General features: G+C 40.7%; 1 protein-coding gene and 1 pseudogene across 1 annotated transcript; one reads left to right on the forward strand and one right to left on the reverse strand.

Annotated features, from left to right (window-relative positions):
• LOC137255257 (uncharacterized) overlaps positions 1–18,553 on the reverse strand; it is a 285,609-nt pseudogene that overhangs the window by 126,142 nt on the left and 140,914 nt on the right.
• Positions 9,470–17,101, forward strand: LOC137256376 (transcription initiation factor TFIID subunit 12-like). The gene is made up of 6 exons (XM_067794206.1): positions 9,470–9,847; positions 11,062–11,802; positions 13,824–13,884; positions 14,588–14,690; positions 15,468–15,644; positions 16,905–17,101. Exons 1-6 carry the CDS (start codon positions 9,538–9,540, stop codon positions 17,010–17,012), a joined length of 1,500 nt encoding a protein of 499 aa, XP_067650307.1. The 5' UTR covers positions 9,470–9,537; the 3' UTR covers positions 17,013–17,101.

Here is an 18,553-nt window from a genome sequence, read left to right on the forward strand (position 1 = left end):
GGTAGCAAAGGTACTGTAAGTCCCTATGGTCCCTAGTATGGTGATCTACCTTCAGTTGTTGGCAATCTATAGCCTGTTTTTATATTGTATTGTCTGAATAGTCATATTAGTTTTAACTTTCCACGCTAGTTTTAATTAAAACTGTGATATGCTAGTTGTTTTACTGTCCTTCGTTGACAGATTTTACTACATGCATACATTTCATTTAAATGTTCTCGTCACGATATGACTGAGATATTGCCGATGTGACGTAAAATATTAACTCACTCACTCACTCATGGGGGCAAGTTCTGTCGTAACAAGACGATATGTTCTGGTTGTGGTGATGCACATGAACTCTCTGAGTGCACAAATGTCATCAAGTGTGCCAGCTGCAATGGTGATCACTTGGCTTCATCCAAAGCTTTCCCTTCCTATGAACTTGAAAATAAAATCCAAAATATCAAATACACCAGCAATATTTCATATGCTGAAGCTAGAAAATTGGTAGCTATTTCAACCACTTCATCAGTATCATATTCTGATGCAGTTTCATCACATGCCACTACTTCTAAACATCCCATGAGATCTACGTCAATATCATGGGTACACAAACAACTTACAATAGGTGACACAGATGAGACCTCTCAAATGGTCGAATCCAATACTTCAACATCGGCCTCTCAGACAGATACTATCACATCGACTCCTTCAGCTGAGCCTTTGTCTGTAACAGAATGTACCACAGATTCATCGAAAATACAACATAAATCATCTACAAATGTGCAAGAGGAAAAGAAGCAATCGAGAAGAACCAGAACCATCCAACACTTGGAGGTGCCTTCCTCTCAGTCGTCCCCCATACAGTTTCAAAATTAATTTGATCCTTTGGAGATGGAGGTCACCCCAACTCTGTGGGAGTAGACCCCACGCTAACTCACGAACTCCGATTGAGCCTCCATGAGTAGTTTAGACACCATTGTTCAGTGGAACTGTAGAGGACTAAAGAATAATTTTAATGATTTGCAACTACTAATACATGATTTCAAACCATCGGCATTTTGTTTACAGGAAACTTATTTTAAAGCAACAGATCAATTTGATATACGGCAGTATGCTTCATATAACTTCTTTTCTCCTCCAGGATTTAGAGCTACTGGAGGATCTTCCATTTTGGTGCGACAGGGTGTCATTCACAGCCTTGTTTCCCTCAATACAACACTTCAGGCCGTTGCTGTCAGATTGACTTTGAGCATTGTTTTTACATTATACTCCCTATATATACCACCATCTACTCATCTTCACCAAACTGATCTTCAGGCGCTCTATGACCAACTTCCGAAGCCATGTATCATTATGGGTGACTGAAACGGTCATAATCCACTTTGGGGTAGTTCTGATACAAACCAAACTGGAAAGATACTAGAGGATTTTCTTTCAAACAACGATCTGTGTATATGTGTACTTAGAAAACATATTTGCATCCTGGTACAGGCACATATTCATCTCTTGATTTGTCCCTCACTGATGCAGATCTGTTAAATGAATTTGAATGGTCTGTCCATAGTGACCTGTGCGGCAGCGATCATTTTCCAACCATTTTTAAACCATCAATCCCGGCTGATATTCCCCCATCATCACGATGGAACTTCAGCAAAGCTAACTGGACTCGCCTTTGTTTGAATTACTATGTACTGACAAACTGAATCCTGCTCGTTTTATTGGTGCTCCTGATTCTGTGCAATTATTCTCTGGTGAGCTAAACAAAATTGTCGAAAATCAATTCACGTACGATCCAGAAAATTAAAGGTAAGGGTAACAAATCAAGCACACATCATCTCAAAACTGGAGATCAGGTATTAACAGATAAATCTGATATCGCAAATAAACTGGGTGAAACACTTGCTAAACATTCTTCTTCATCAAACTACGTTCATCCATTTCAAAAATACCAAAAACTGCAGGATAAGAAACAAATTAATTTTCATTCTGATAATGCGGAAGACTATAACGAAATCTTTTCCATGCATGAGCTTCATACTGCCCTTGAACAAGCTCACGATACTGCAACCGTGATCAGGAGCTGATAACATATATTATCAACTCCTGAAACACTTACCTAACTCCTGTTTAGAGACACTATTGAATATTTTCGATGAAACTTGGATTTCTCGTACATTTCGTTCCTCTTGGCGTGATGCTATAGTTGTGCCCATACCTAAACCTGGACGCGATCATACAGATCCATCCAACTGTAGACCCATTTCCTTGACTAGCTGCGTTTGCAAAACCATGGGGCGCATGGTCAATAACAGATTAACTTGGTACCTAGAATCTAACAATTTAATCACAACTATTCAATGTGGTTTTCGTAAAAATCGCAGTACCATTGGCCATTTAGTCTGATTGGAGTCGTTTGTTAAAAATGCTCTTCTCAACAAGAAGCATTCTGTGTCAATATTTTTTGATTTAGAAAAAGCTTATGACACAACATGGAAGCACGGTATTTTAAGAGATTTACATGATTTTGGTTTACGGGGCCGTTTGCCTGAGTTTGTAGCTGAGTTTTTAACTGACAGGCAATTTCAAGTGCGTGTGGGTTCTACCCTGTCTGATTATTATAAGCAGGACCAGGGTGTCCCACAAGGCAGTATTTTGTCTGTCACTTTATTCAGTATTAAAATAAGTAGTCTTTCAAATGTTTTAACAGATTCAATCAATGGTTCCCTTTTCGTGGATGACTTTAATATTTCTTGTCGTGGCAAAAATATGCGAACCATTGAGAGACAATTACAGATCTGTCTCAACAAAATTCATAAATGGTGCCTTGAGAATGGGTTTAAATTTTCTCAATCTAAGACAAAGTGCATTCACTTTTGCCGAAAATACAAACCTCATAAAGACCCTGACTTGTCTTTAAATGGTGCACCCATCAAAGTTGTCAAGGAAGCTAAGTTCCTTGGTCTCATCTTTGACTCACACTTAACCTTTCTGCCACATATTAAATACCTAAAGACCATATGCTTGAAGGCGCTTGATTTGTTGAAAGTCGTTTCAAATACAAAGTGGGGAGGAGATCAATCAACCCTCCTACATTTATACAGGTCACTCATCCGTTCTAAAGTGGATTACGGTTCCATTGTTTATGGTGGAGCCTGTAAAAACAACCTTAAAATACTTGATTCTATCCATCATCAAGGGCTAAGACTTTGTCTCGGATCATTCCGAACTTCCCCTGTTGCCAGTCTCTATGTTGAGGCTGATGAGCCATCTCTTTCACAACGTCGTATACGTTGAAGCAGATGAACCTTCCCTTGATCAACGCCGTATTATATTATCGTTGCAGTATCTCACTAAACTGCATTCAAATAAGTCCAACCCTGCATATAATTGTGTCTTCAATCCCCCGTATGGGGATTTGTACAATAAAAAGCCTTCTCTTGTTCCGCCTCTTGGACTAAGAGTGGAACCTTTTCTCTCAGCTGCTGACATTAAGCTAGAAAATACAGCCTCTTCTCGCTTGTTTTCTTCACCTCATTGGCAACGGGTTAGAGCACAAGTTGACCTTACATTAAGTACATATAAAAAATCAGAAACTAATGAATTACAATATAGACAAGTATATAATCAATTAAAAAGTAACTATAGTACGTATAAATCCTTATTTACAGATGAATCCAAGGACGGTGGCGCAGTAGCTTGTGCCACTGTCATTGGATCCAGAACAATATCTTCCAGATTACCAGACAGCAGTTCCATTTTTACAGCAGAAGCACATGCCATATTAACAGCTCTAAAATATATTAAAAACTCCCTCAATATAAACAATATATCATTTATTCAGACTCTCTTTCTTGCCTTCAGGCTATTAAAAATGTATCTTCTCAACATCCACTTTAAACTGATATTGTTGAATTGTATAATAATCTTGCTACTGGCCAATACGACATCGTCATTTGCTGGTTACTAAGCCATGTTGGAATCTCTGGTAACACAATGGCTGACCTTGCTGCATAGGCAGCACTCAATAAATCTGTAACACCACTTCTGATTCCATACTCTGATTATAAACCTGTTATTAGATCTTATATCCATGATCTGATGCAAAAGAAGTGGGACATCCAAGTAGGTATCAATAAATTACACCAAATCAATCCAACAATCGGTTATACTTACTTGGATTGACAGTCCAGATTTGAAGAGGTCATTATGCGACGATGTCGTGTTGGTCATACAAGATACACTCACGAGTATTTGTTAAAAGGCGAAGATCCCTCGTTTTGCATCCCTTGTCATGAAGGAATCACTGTCAAGCACTGTCCTGCTAGACTGTATTGATTTTGCCATCACCAGGGATAAATATTTCAATATCAAATCAATTAATGATCTTTTTAATAAAGTAAATTATCATTTAATAATTGTTTTTTTAAAAGAAATAGAATTGTTGGCTAAATTTTGAATAATATGTTTTGTATATAGAATAAAGTTATTTTATTAATGGTAGTGTATATTAGCACTGCGATTGTCAGTGGCTGTGCCTTCAAAGGGAGTTAAAGTAATGTAAAATTATTGTGCCCCTGAGAAGGTACGTAAGTCTCAAAACTTTCAAAGTAAAATTTTCACATACCAAGTTTTTAATCGTAGTATTTTTGTTATTTTAAATTTTGGCTAACTTATCTTACAATCGCCAATGGCTGAGGGGATGGTGTAAAACCGCTGGGATCCATGCAGGTAGCAAAAGTATTGTAAGTCCCTATGGTCCCTAGTATGGTGATCTACCCTCAGTTGGTGGTGATTTATAGCCAGTGTTTTTTATTGTACTGTCTTCTCTCGTTACAGTGTTTTAGTTTTACCTGCTAAGTTTTATGTTCATACCTGTGATAATCTAATAGTTTTACTGTCAATTGTCGACAGGTTTTACTCTTCCAGACGTTTTCATTTTATTGAGTGAATTGTTCTCGTCACTATATTGCCGATCTGACGATAAATTTTAACTCACTCACTCACTCACTTTATGGAAGCCGTTGAGTCGAACTGGGAATGTCATCGGAGTTGTCATGTTTCTGTTTTTCACATTTTCATGTTCTAACGGACCCGTGAAGCTCCGGTGTAGAACAGGTCTTCAGCAACCCATGCTTGTCGTAAGAGACCACTAACGGTATCTGGTGATCAGACTCGCTGACCTAGTTGACACATGTAATCGGTCACCAATTGCGCAGATCGATGCTCATGTTGTTGATCACTGGATTGTCTGGTCCAGACTCAATTATTTGCAGACCGCCCCCATGAAATCGGCATATAGGTGAGGCGGTGTAAAACTAATCTCACCCACACAGTTATGTTTTAACGTGTGTTTCGTCACCATTGCATAGTTTGGTATCACTCACTTTCCATTGGTGGGGAAGTCTAGTGGTTAAAGCATTCGCTAGTCACGGCGAAGGCCCGGGTTCGATTCTATACATGAGTACAATATGTGAAGCCCATTTCTGGTGTTCCCCGCCATGATATTGATGAAATATTGCTTAAAAACGGCGTAAAACTAAACCCACTCACTCACGTTATTTGTTAGAACCCTTCTTATAACAAGCTTTGATCAAGGTTCATCGTGATATATATCATAATCTGGCCACATTACTTTTTGTCTCAAATTAGTCTTTCACCCAATTTAATTAGTACACATCGTTTCTAAATCTCAATTCATACACATTTCCTTCTTTTGCTGTTACCCCACACCCTTCGGGATATTGGTTGTAAGCTACACCGTCATCTTTACCTAGTTCATACCCATCGGGATATTGGTTGTCAGCTACACCGTCATCTGTACCTAGTTCATACCCATCGGGATATTGGTTGTAAGCTACACCGTCATCTGTACCTAGTTCATACCCATCGGGATATTGGTTGTAAGCTACACCGTCATCTGTACCTAGTTCATACCCATCGGGATATTGGTTGTCAGCTGTACCGTCATCTGTACCTAGTTCATACCCATCGGGATATTGGTTGTAAGCTCTACCGTCATCTGTACCTAGTTCATACCCATCGGGATATTGGTTGTCAGCTGTACCGTCATCTGTACCTAGTTCATACCCATCGGGATATTGGTTGTAAGCTCTACCGTCATCTGTACCTAGTTCATACCCATCGGGATATTGGTTGTAAGCTCTACCGTCATCTGTACCTAGTTCATACCCATTGAGATATTGGTTGTAAGCTGTACCGTCATCTGTACCTAGTTCATACCCGTCAGGATATTGGTTGTCAGCTACACCGTCATCTGTACCTAGTTCATACCCGTCGGGATATTGGTTGTAAGCTACACCGTCATCTGTTCCTAGTTCATAACCGTCGGGATTATTGGTTGTAAGCTACACCGTCATCTGTACCTAGTTCATACCCGTCGGGATATTGGTTGTAAGCTACACCGTCATCTGTTCCTAGTTCATACCCGCCGGGATATTGGTTGTCAGCTACACCGTCATCTGTTCCTAGTTCATTCCAGTCGGGGCAAAGATTTTGACAGACGTGACTGCACAAACGTGACACCTGTTTTGGTAGACGTGACTCTACGTATGTGACACTAATTATGATAGACTTGACCGCACACACGTGACACCTGTTTTGACAATCGTGACTCACATGCGTGACAGCGAACAATATACAGTTCTCTGACAAACCCACAAGTCTAGAAAAAACCAACACATTCTGGATTCTCCTTTAGCACCCTCGCCATTTACTTACCAACATTTACATGTTTTGTCTCAATAAGGACAACTCTCATGGTTCGGACACATTTTCGAAACCATCTTACAGATACGAGGGTTGGCTGAAAAGTTCTAAGCCTCACTGTGAAAATAAGTTACAAAGTCCACGTTTGTAATTTATTTTTCTACATAGTCCCCTTCCGAGTTCACACACTTTTGCCAGAGATGCTGCAAGGCCCGAATCCCGGTCAGGAAGAAATCTTCTTCGGCTACCCTAAAAAAATCAGTCACAGCGGAAATAACGTCATCATTACTTGCAAAATGGCGACCGGCGAGTTCCTTTTTCATTTTGGGGAACAGGTGGAAGTCAGAAGGAGCCAAATCAGGTGAATAAGGAGGATGGTCAATGAGTTCAAAGCCACAATCGCGGATTGTTGACATGGCCACCACCGATTTGTGAACAGGCGCATTGTCTTGGTGGAAGAGGACACCTTTAGCGATCATCCCTCGTCGTTTGGCTTTGATTGCTTCTCGAAACTGGTTCAGTAGATCAGCATAGTATCTGCCGTTGATAGTTTGACCTTTTTCAAGATAATCAATGAGCAGAATACCCCTGGAATCCCAAAAGACTGATGCCATCACCTTTCCAGCTGAAGGAACAGACTTGGCTTTCTTCGGAGCTGGTGAATCAGGATGCTTCCACTGTTTTGACTGTAGTTTTGTTTCTGGTTGAAAGTGATGTATGCAGGTCTCATCCATGGTTCCAAATCGTGCCACAAAATCATCGGGATCTGCTTCAAAACGACGCAAATTGTCAAGGAACGTCTGGAACCTGACACGTTTCTGTTCTGCTGTCAAGAGCTTTGGCACCCATCTTGCAGAAACTTTAGTCATTCCTAATTCGTTGGTGATAATATGCTCAACCCTCTCATGAGAGATGCCCACTACACTAGCAATATGTCGAGTAGTCAATCGTCGATCATCCCCAACATATCGAGCACTCGCGTGATGTTTTCTGGAGTGGTTGCTGTTGAAGGCCTTCCTGAGCGTGGGTCATCATCAAGGCTTTGTCTGCCACGCTTAAATTCTGCAGCCCACTTCTTTACTGTGGAAAATGAAGGTGCATCATGTCAGCATGTATCTGTGTTGGGGACATCCCTTTCTTTTGCAAGTACTTGATGACTGCCCTGTATTCAGTTTTGTCCATTTCTGATGATTTCAGAGGGTAGATATACCAAAAGAGCTGTAGTTGAGATAAAACTATTAGTACGTTTGTAGTTCTTGTGTCTATGATTCACTAAATGATTGTCCTCATTGGTGGCAAACACCTGTCTCTACCTGGTGGGGAAATACCACTGAGGCTGAGAACTTTTCAGCCAACCCTCGTACATTAGATGCAGGGAGCTAAATCCACTCTTACTTGCGTTTCAGGATCGTGCCTATTACTGTGACACCTTTCCGTCTTGAAGCAAGACTGCCACAACAAGACTGATACAGCAAGAACGGCACATCAAAACTGTTACAGCAAGGCTGCCACAGCAAGACTGCCACAGCAAGACTGCTACAGCAAGACTTCCACAACAAGACTGCTACACCAAGATTGACGCACCAACACCGCCACAGCAAGACTGCCACATCTTGTAACAAACACATATTATGATCATATTACTCAATGCACAGTGCATAATGATAATAAAGGAAAGAACAGCAGACAAAGCTACACCACCAGGTAAATTGAACAACCTAGCTCAAGCGAATGAAATTTCAATAACCACTAAAGCCCTGTTTGGAGTTTCTAAAAACGCTTCTCTGTCTCATAACAATCTCTTTCATTCTTGTCAGTTTGTAAATTGACATTACTTGGCTCGATTTTGTGCTTTATTACCTGTACAAATCAATTCTTTTAGTAGTTACACTTCTCATTAACACACCTACAAGATTCCCTAAGAACTGAGAGCAATCAAATCTTTTGACAAGTTTAAATTGCAGCTGAAAACTCATCTATTTACCATCTACTATGCTTAAATCTCAATCTGACTCACTAGTGTTCACACTTTCCGTCAAATATCCTGTCTTTTATAATGTGTTCTAGTTTATTTCATGTTACCCTTTGAGCATATGTTCTTATGGAATCTAGCGCTATACAAAACTACATTATAATTATTTATTGTTAATAAAAGATTCAATAGTATATTTGTTTCATTACATATTGCAACAAAAGTGGAATGTGACTGGTACAAAGAGGTTTTTATGTTAGATTGCGCTTGGTGCAAGTAGGATCAGATATCTTATATCGAGCCCTGCATTAGGCTAAATGGATTGACATGGTGATGTACCTAGAAAATTAAACCTTCATATATAATCTGATGCGTTGGCATCGCTCAAAACATTCTTCTTTGCAGGTGTGTTCACTTTGCTTATCATATCTTCATTGAGTATAAATGTTCATTCAATCGTGTAGTTTTAATCTGTGTATTTAGAAACGTTGATATTCTCTAGAGTAATGTCGTAATGAAGTAGTTCAATGGATCGTTCTGTTCTGAATATTTAAAGGTTGATTTTCTCGTATCTATCAAGGTGCAACAAGACAAAGGTCGCTTTGACACTTTACCACCTTATGGACACCTGATGGACACCTGATGACATTACGCGTTGCTGAAACAATTCTGAAATTGGAAGCTGCCGTGCGTGATCCAATCATACAATGGAGGAAAACGTGTGAAAAGATATTTTCAAGTCAACTGTGAACACGACGGTGAATGCGTTATCCAGATCAAACACGACAACGGCGATGTTAAAGTGTTTTGCAGTTTGGAGAAACTAGTTTGCGAGGAGACATTTCGTTCTTCGAAACATGTCTTTGGGTGTCAGTTGTATTCTCTGTGTACTGATCACGTTAGATTGTGTGCTAGTAAGTACCCAGGGAAGTAGCATGTGTGTGGACGAGGTATATGACCTCGTATTTAGTGGAAAAGCCGCCACAGATTACATTGTAAGGAACAGGACGTCTCCCAGTCGGGCAGAGTGTTCTGTCCTGTGTCATCACGAGGAAGGTTGTCTGTCCGTGGCGTATTCAGACTCAGGGGAGTGTGTCCTCCACAATCAGCCACCACAGAAACTGACAGTGGTCACTACACCGGACACTGACATCTACTACCGTCAAGGTAAGATGTACCTGACACTGACACCCACTACCACCAAGGTAAGATGTACCTGACACTGACATCTACTACCACCAAGGTAAGACTAACCTGGCACAGATATCCACTAACACCAAGGTAAGATATACCTGACACTGACATCTACTAACACCAAGGTAAGATATACCTGACACCTGACACTGACATCCACTACCACCAAGGTAAGATATACCTGACATTGACATCCACTACCACCAAGGTAAGACATACCTGACACTGACATCCACTACCACCAAAGTAAGATATACCTGACACCTGACACTGACATCCACTACCACCAAGGTAAGATATACCTGACACTGACATCCACTAACACCAAGATAAGATATACCTGACACTGACATCCACTACCACCAAGGTAAGATATCCCTGACACTGACATCCACTACCACCAAGGTAAGATATACCTGACACCTGACACAGATATCCACTACCACTGAGGTAAGATATCCCTGACACTGACATCTACCACCACCATGGTAAGATATCCCTGACACTGACATCTACTATCACCAAGGTAAGATATACCTGACACTGACATCCTCTACCACCAAGGTAAGATATACATGATACTGACATCCACTACCACCATAGTAAGATATACCTGTTACCTGGCACTGACATCTACTACCACCACTCAGCCTTCCCTGAGCCTAACCTTCTTTTGTATTACCATGTGTAGTGTGTTGTGTCATTCCCGATGAATAATTTCAATGGGTATTAAGTAGTGTCAGTCGATTGTAAATTAATGTAAAACAAGATATCAAAATTGTTGTTTTATTCTGTATTTTTTTATGAATGCTAACCTGAAAAAAATAAAGACAAGAAGAGATTTTCGTTTTCTGACGTTTATTAAGTTCTCAAAAGTACATCCGCAGACTGAAATGCGTCATTTTAATAATGCGACACGTGTACAGACGCATTTTTCGCATTAATAAAATGCTCGCATTAATTTCATGTTTTACAGTATATATTATCGCCTCTTAGGTCGGCAAATGTTCACAACTAAGAGGATACAGAGAGTTGTGTTCTGATTAGTTTTCCGTAGTCCAACCTAATAGCTAAAAATACATTGTTCAACGAATGATCGCACAATGATTTAAGAATAAGCGTTGATTGGAAAGCAATGATTGTTTACAATAACCACAATTGCTGCGACAACATCTCTGTTCCAACAGTTGTGACAACTGCAACCAATGCACCTTCTACAACACTGATGGTAACTGCACCAACTGTAACAGCCATGACTACCCCAGCAGCATCCACGCATGCGACATCTCCAACCGTTGTGACAACTGCAACCAATGCACCTTCTACAACACTGATGGTAACTGCACCAACTGTAACAGCCATGACTACCCCAGCAGCATCCACGCATGCGACATCTCCAACCGTTGTGACAACTGCAACCAATGCACCTTCTACAATACTGATGGTAACTGCACCAACTGTAACAGCCATGACTACCCCAGCAGCATCCACGCATGCGACATCTCCAACCGTTGTGACAACTGCAACCAATGCACCTTCTACAATACTGATGGTAACTGCAGCAACTGTAACAGCCATGACTACCCCAGCAGCATCCACGCATGCAAGTACATCAACCGAAACTACTTGGACCACCACCACGACTGAACCAACAACTTCACCGCCAACTTCATCAACTACGACTACTGTTGCTGCCACAACTATTTCCACAATGACTACAACTACTGCTACTACTACTACTAGTACAACTACTACTACCACTACTACTCCTAGTACAACTACTACCACCACTACTACAAGTACAACCACTACCACCACTACTACTCCTAGTACTACTAATACTACTACTACTACTACTACGACGACGACGACGACGACGACGACGACACCAACTACACTAACGACGACCACGGCGGCTACATCACAAAGTAAGAAACTTATCTGCCGTGATCCATTCTCTCTCTGGAAATTAAAATCTGTTTACTTTGTCAAAGAAAAATATCCACAATATTTTTACCATGCTATCCTCATTGCTGTTTAATTGAAAACCAAAATATTCATTGATGCATATCATCAGAAACTCAAATGTCAATGCACGCAGTCATTCAACATCAGTGCGATCCGTATAGACAGTCAGAGCTCCAGATCAGACGGGTATTTGCGTATTTTCAATTAATGAGAAAATCTGGGAGTACAAGAAAACGCGTACGAATCACTTTAAACCCGGTAGGTCTATAATACCTTGTGTACTTTACTCAGTCAACTAAACTGACTTCGTATGATAATTCGTTGTCGTGACATAGCGATGTCTAATATATACATATACTATTAAAGTCGCAGCCGCTGTCCCGAGTTCACTGCAGCAGTCACGTGACTTCCATGTTGGATTTTTAGAAATGGCTGCCATCAGTTTGGCAACATCAAAATTGCTAAAAACTTAGGTATGTTGAGAAGCACGTATATTCATATACTCACCGCCTAAAGAAACGCATATTGTGTGAAATGATGACATTGACAATGAGTGAAAACATGACATTTTTTCTACTAATCGTAATTGCTCAAGAGACAACTCGAAAGAAAGTATTTAGTGTGCTTATTTCCATGTAACATTAAATCCAGTCAATCAATAGGGAAACCACATAACGCTGTTATTGAGACGTCGAATGAAATATTCAATATTCCCCATTGCTCTCTGACGTTCGTTAGCGCTTAAACGTGACATGTTCACTGTTACATGAAAATGCGATAGCAGACGTTAAGCAGTATCCGTTCCTTAAGAGGCATCGTAAGGGCATGGACATCATGCAGAGAATGCAATTCTAACTTCACGGCCTGTCTCTGCAGGACACAATGAAAACCATTTAGTTCACAATTTAGTGATGTGTGACGTCATGTATGCTGCGTATGTGATAAACATTTTTTTCGCCGTGAAAAAGAGTATTAACGAAATCAGTTACAAATCAGAAACCTATTTAACACTGCGGCATAACGTCACAGTAGATATTGATGCATTTCTCGTTTCTTTTGGCTGTGAGTATATATTGAGAACTGTTAATTACCCAATAAAGATAATAAAAACCTCTGTGTAGACGCATCCAATTCTTTATAACTAGTTTGAGTATACTAGTTACTCCTAAAATTATTCATAAATATACATACCTGAGAGTAAATACCTATTGCTTGAAAAAATATCTGGAGCTCTGATTATTTATCTTATGCATCTTCTGGTGATAGCGCTAGACAATGTGCTTTACTTATTGCTCAGTCTAAGCAAACTTATTATTCGTTACGTTCCTTCACTGAGTCTGCGCAGATCGATGCTCATACTGTTGATCACTGAACTGCCTGGTCCAGACCTGATTATTTACAGACCGCCGTCATATAGCCGGAATATTGTTGAGTGGGGTGTAAAACTCACTCACTCACTCACTCACTCACTCACTCAAACCCCTGTCCAGTCAAATGCGAAACGGCCGAACGGCTTTGACCAATCAGATTCAGGATGGTCACTCACACTGACAGCTCAGCAAACTAAAATCTTCGTAAAGTACAGATATCTGACCAGCCGTATATACGCTTAGGGCTTTCTACCGACATGGTTACCATTAGCCAATATTTCCACATGCTGACATATCCTTGAATATTGACGGAACGCTGTTTTCAGCGACTGTTTACTCACGACTGTTTGCGGTGTGCTCACACAGAAGCGATCGTTTGGAAAATAGCATTCGGCATCGTTCGGGTACAAACCTCTTCGGTAAAAGTTCAAAGGGTATTTGCGAATGTCAGCTCTTGCGATTTGGTAAGCTATGCTCTGATTGGTCAATCGCAAAGGTTACGTGACGCAACCTTCTACTGGTACTAGTACGTCTTCGACTCAGTACAGGAGTGTAACGAATAATACTGAGACTAAGTTTACTTAAACTGCTTTTTGCTATATCTGTTACAGAGGTGGAGCTGTGGGTGGCGGAGGTACTGACGTACTCTTCACAGATGACCAACAACGACAAGTAAATACACTCTAGCGACCCTTCATTCTCATTGTATGGTACATGCTCGCATTGTATTGTCCATTGACTGGAGCTCCAGTTTTCATCTGTTTGAATATGTTTGATTTTAATTCGATATAGTATGGAAGTTACAAACAAATTATGCAAGTATTGAAATTTGTTGTATGCAGTTTCTGTGAACTGATGAATTGTAATTGTCTATTTTTCATATATATCTTCCATACAATGCCAAGCCTCCACGTCGGACATAATCAAAATTTGTCTACACTGTGCTTTCGCTTGTTAAGCTGAAGACCTATTTTCGAATCCCACATGGGTACAATGTGCCAAGTCCATTTCCGGTATTTCCCGTATTTCCGGTACTGCCGGTATTTAGCGTCATGCTAAAAGAGGCATAAAGCCAAAATCAGTCACTCAGTCTTGGAGAGCACTGTTTTTGGGTTTTTTTGTTTGATGGTGATTCACATACACATGAGCAAGATATCATTGGAGTTATATATTTGACTCAATTTTCACATGGATCTAACTCTGTATTAGTGTCGGAGTTCAGTTTTACGTCACGCGGCGGACACATTGTACATATGAAATGGTACATATTGTACCCATGTGGAGAATTGAACCTGGGTCTTCGGCTTTCACCACTGGGCTACCCCATCGCTTCACCTGCTACTTACTACTTCAAGAAACATGTCCTGTTTCTCAGCGCCGCTAGCCAGGTGATCGGAGAGCCTGACGTGTACCCTGACTACGGACACAACGTTAAAGCCTGGGGACAGTCCGTCACAAACGATGACCAGTATGTTGAGGTAAGTAGTGTTAACGTTCATCGGTTTTAACACAAGATTCAGTAAAATCTGAATGTGTAAAGTCAGTCCCGAAGAACGGAATCATATGAAGTGTAATCTTAAACACAGGGAACGCCCAAAAGGAGGTGAAGTTCTCGAACAGCTCGTCCAAACACACGAATCGCTCAACTTTGGGCGTTTGCACAAAGACACGTTACGCCCCTTGCACGTATATTTGCGTGTTTCACGTGTTCTTCTTGCTTTTCCCATGTCTCATCCTACAGACAGCGATAAATACGTTCATCTCGTCACAGTCGTTCTGATCTTTATGTCCCGTCAGAAGTTTGTTTTAAATACATAAGAAACAATGTGCAATGGCGAAAAGAATATTGCATTTCATTCTGGAATGTGGTTAGTGTTCACATTTTTGTTGAATGAGCTTTAAAGATGTTAGCTGAGGAAAATATTTTGCGTTTTCTAGTATTTTGGGGGAATTCATTTTATTGGAAAGCCTAACCCTGCCATTTTTAAAGAAAATATTTCAAATAATGTGACAATGCTCCCAAGCGCAGAAAAAAATAATGAAATCAACAAGACATTTCACTGAAAAAGAGATTGTATGTTACAAATGTAGAAGCATTTTGATTTCGTAGAAAGAGACACCTTTCATTCCAAGATATATCTTTTTTACTTATTTAATTAGAAATAATTTACATCTTCTAATCAGTGGACAATAAAATAGTTAAATATGATCAGTCACATTAATGAATTCATTGAAGTGAAACTTTTGTCTTCCAGTTGAAGTACGCCATGAAACTCTTTATCTCGGAATTGCACGTGTACGAGACGTACCGCGCAGGCGCAATGTCGATGGTGGACATTCGCACACCTGACGGGCAGTTTACTACGGTGTATAAAGCGAAACGTTTAAATCGTATCAGTTCAAGCCAAATCACCAAACTTGTTATGATAAGTGTGAGCATGCATTCCCTTCTTCTTCTTCTTCTTCTCTCTCTCTTTCTCTCTCTGGGAGGAGCAGAATTTGTGCACCAGTGATGCGTGACAATGACGCTCGTGTCGCTTGTGGCATGCACGTGCATCATGCTACTCTCGAGGATCACACAAAGCAGTATAACTCAACTGTTTGTGGATATGTGACGTTGGCAGAAACGACCATTCAAGGATACTGAACCGCAACATAAACGTCGCCCTACCCAACATTTTGACAGATATGTTCCGTCTTAGTTTTCATTATTTGTTGACTTTTTATATGTTAGTCATACCTGGTTCGTAACCAGTGTTAAAAAAATTGGTTTCAGATTCTGTATGGGATACGAAAGTCATGTCGTCAAAACACAGTTGCTAATGATTGGACGAGGAATTTGTGCGCATTTCGAAACAATGACAATGCACGTGCATTTTTGCCTTGACACAGAGACGATTGTCAGTCTACACGAGGAATACGGTCATTGATATGCATACCACAGGAGTAAGGCAACTGTCGACCATTACACCGTTATTAGTTTAGTCCGGACAAATGAGCAGACCGGAAGTCCAAAGTCACTACACCACGTGAAGACAAACAACTGCTACGACATGCACTCCTAGAACCCTTCAGTCTGAAATAACTGTGGTTACCCAGTGGGACCCATCAGTACCACAATAGTCAGATCATCTCAAAGCAGCTGGAATGAAAGCGTGAAGCGTCATTGAGCGTCCCTAGTTGAGTGACCCCCATAAATGTCACTCATGACTTGACCAGACGACACTGAAATCTGAGGACCTGAAGCAGGTCCATTGGTCGGACGAAAACCCCTCCATATGTCATGTTAGATTTGTACGTATACGAACTCAACTTACACTCCCGTGAACATTCTACCAAATGTTGTCTATGGAGGAGAATCTGTCAGGCTGGATTTGGTCACCCTTTGGGCAAACGTAACATGAGCTCAATACACCGGGGTTGTTTAGTTGGCTGTTCTGTTAGATGGCATTTCAGTGTCCAAGCATTTAGGGCCAGAGTGGGCCTGACATGTCTTTTCCTATTTCCCATTTGGTGTAAGGAAAATATCAGGGTGAGCTTAACTATTACCCTATAGCAGGAGAACCGCTTAAGGCGGTGTGAAAACCTTCTACTAATTCACTGTCACGTCTAAAATCCCTGCCGGCCTGTGTATAAAGAACAACCTTCCCCGCTCCCCGTTCTGTGTATAAAGAATGTCATTTCTGTTACAGTTGCCAAGCTACACGTCTGACGTCATCCGGGTGTGGGTGGACCCTCTTTACGCGGGAGGAGCTGTAGAGATAGATGCTGTGAAGCTTGTAGGGTGGACCGATCCGTAATTGGAGCTGACAATATCTCCAGACGTACAGTGCACCACCTTTTGCTCTTGTAAACTATGAATCTATCGCGAACTTTCAACAAGACATTGGCGGAATGCCTGGCTTTTAGACACATCAACATCACACTGTCAAGATGTCCACCAACGTGGTGGATAAACCGGATAGGTGTACTTCATTCACAGATGAGTCGTCTCACACCTTATTAATTGGTATTATACTAGAAGAATAAAGCAACTGTGCATTATTTTATTTCAACTTGTTAGATGTGATTTGATAATGCAAAATAGATTATATGATTTATAATAACTGAACTGCAAAAGAAACTTTGCACCAGAATGAGGTGATTGTAATTCTGGTTACTGTGAAGGTGCTCACCCGCTGACCCAAAGTATGCCCTACGTATGACGTAACTGTGAGAGCCTTTTCTTGAGTTTCTTGAGGTGCAACGATGTGGACTGGTGATCCGTAGTCTTTGTTTTGTTTGTTTTGTATTGTTTTTGGGTTTTTTTTCTGTCTTTGGTTTTTTGTTTGTTTGTTTTGTTTTTTGGGGGTGAGGGTTTGTTCTTTTTTGGTTTTGTTGTTTGTTTGTTTTTTGGGGGTGGGGATGGGGGTGGGGGTTTGTTTGTTTAGTGGGGGGGTGGATGTTTGACATGGTGGCTGTGCGGTTTTCATCCCCGTTTGCCACCAGCAATGACAGCACGTGATTTTCCACTTTTTCGCATTTTCCATGTGATTTTACGCTAATTATCGTGACACGCTCTGAAGAGATGTGGTGCTATAAGTCACTTCACTACTTGACAGTATCGTGTGTGGTCACTATTGGCGTTGTTGTAAGCTGGAACACGACGAAAATAATCGATTGAAGAAGGCCTCCTTTCATCCAAAGCGTGCTTGATAGAAGACAGGTTCGGAGATGCACTGCTGTCTGAGGAAACTTGTCAGAAAACGAGCGTCATATACAGCCCCGTGCCAAACATATTGTGCCATTTGACGCCATTTCTTTTGACGTACATCTTATTTCAGTGTAGCATAAATAATTTTATTTGAAACGCACACTCGCTTTCTGGTCTCTGTTTCACTCAGAAATAAAACGTAAATTACAAAAGTGAGTTGGTTTTTACAAATCGATTCTAAATTCAGCATTATTCGTGAAAGAATATTTGCTTTGTGAAGTACTCCATGACAGGCGACACGTGTGGCCTGCAGGTGTTATGTCGTGTTGATTATCTACTTGATCACTGAACCATGGGGAATTGCCACATCTTTTGTCAGCACGATAAAAATAGGAGGCAGCTTGTCATTTTGCATTAGCCTGGGTTCTGGATCGAATATTTCATGGTGGCGTCCATGTCAAGTCAACGCCATGTTAAATTTGTAAGAGTCGTAAAGGTGTAGTATGCGTCATCGCATACTGTTTAGGAAAGACTTGTGGCGTTACAATAATCTCACTACGTTCCATATTGACACACCATGTGTTAATCTATTGTCGTGATAGAAGTGACCGTGGTTAAGGCGTCCGGTCGTCATGCTGCAGACCCGGA

This window comes from Haliotis asinina, chromosome 11 (genome assembly GCF_037392515.1).
Source record: "Haliotis asinina isolate JCU_RB_2024 chromosome 11, JCU_Hal_asi_v2, whole genome shotgun sequence".
Lineage (NCBI taxonomy): Eukaryota > Metazoa > Mollusca > Gastropoda > Lepetellida > Haliotidae > Haliotis > Haliotis asinina.

Coding starts and splice junctions, on each gene's coding strand:
- LOC137256376 (XM_067794206.1), top strand. CDS start 9,538: ATGTCTTTGGGTGTCAGTTGTATTCTCTGTGTACTGATCACGTTAGAT. Junction 9,848..11,061: donor TGACATCTACTACCGTCAAG/GTAAGATGTACC, acceptor CTGTTCCAACAG/TTGTGACAACTGCAACCAAT. Junction 15,645..16,904: donor CCAAACTTGTTATGATAAGT/GTGAGCATGCAT, acceptor TTTCTGTTACAG/TTGCCAAGCTACACGTCTGA.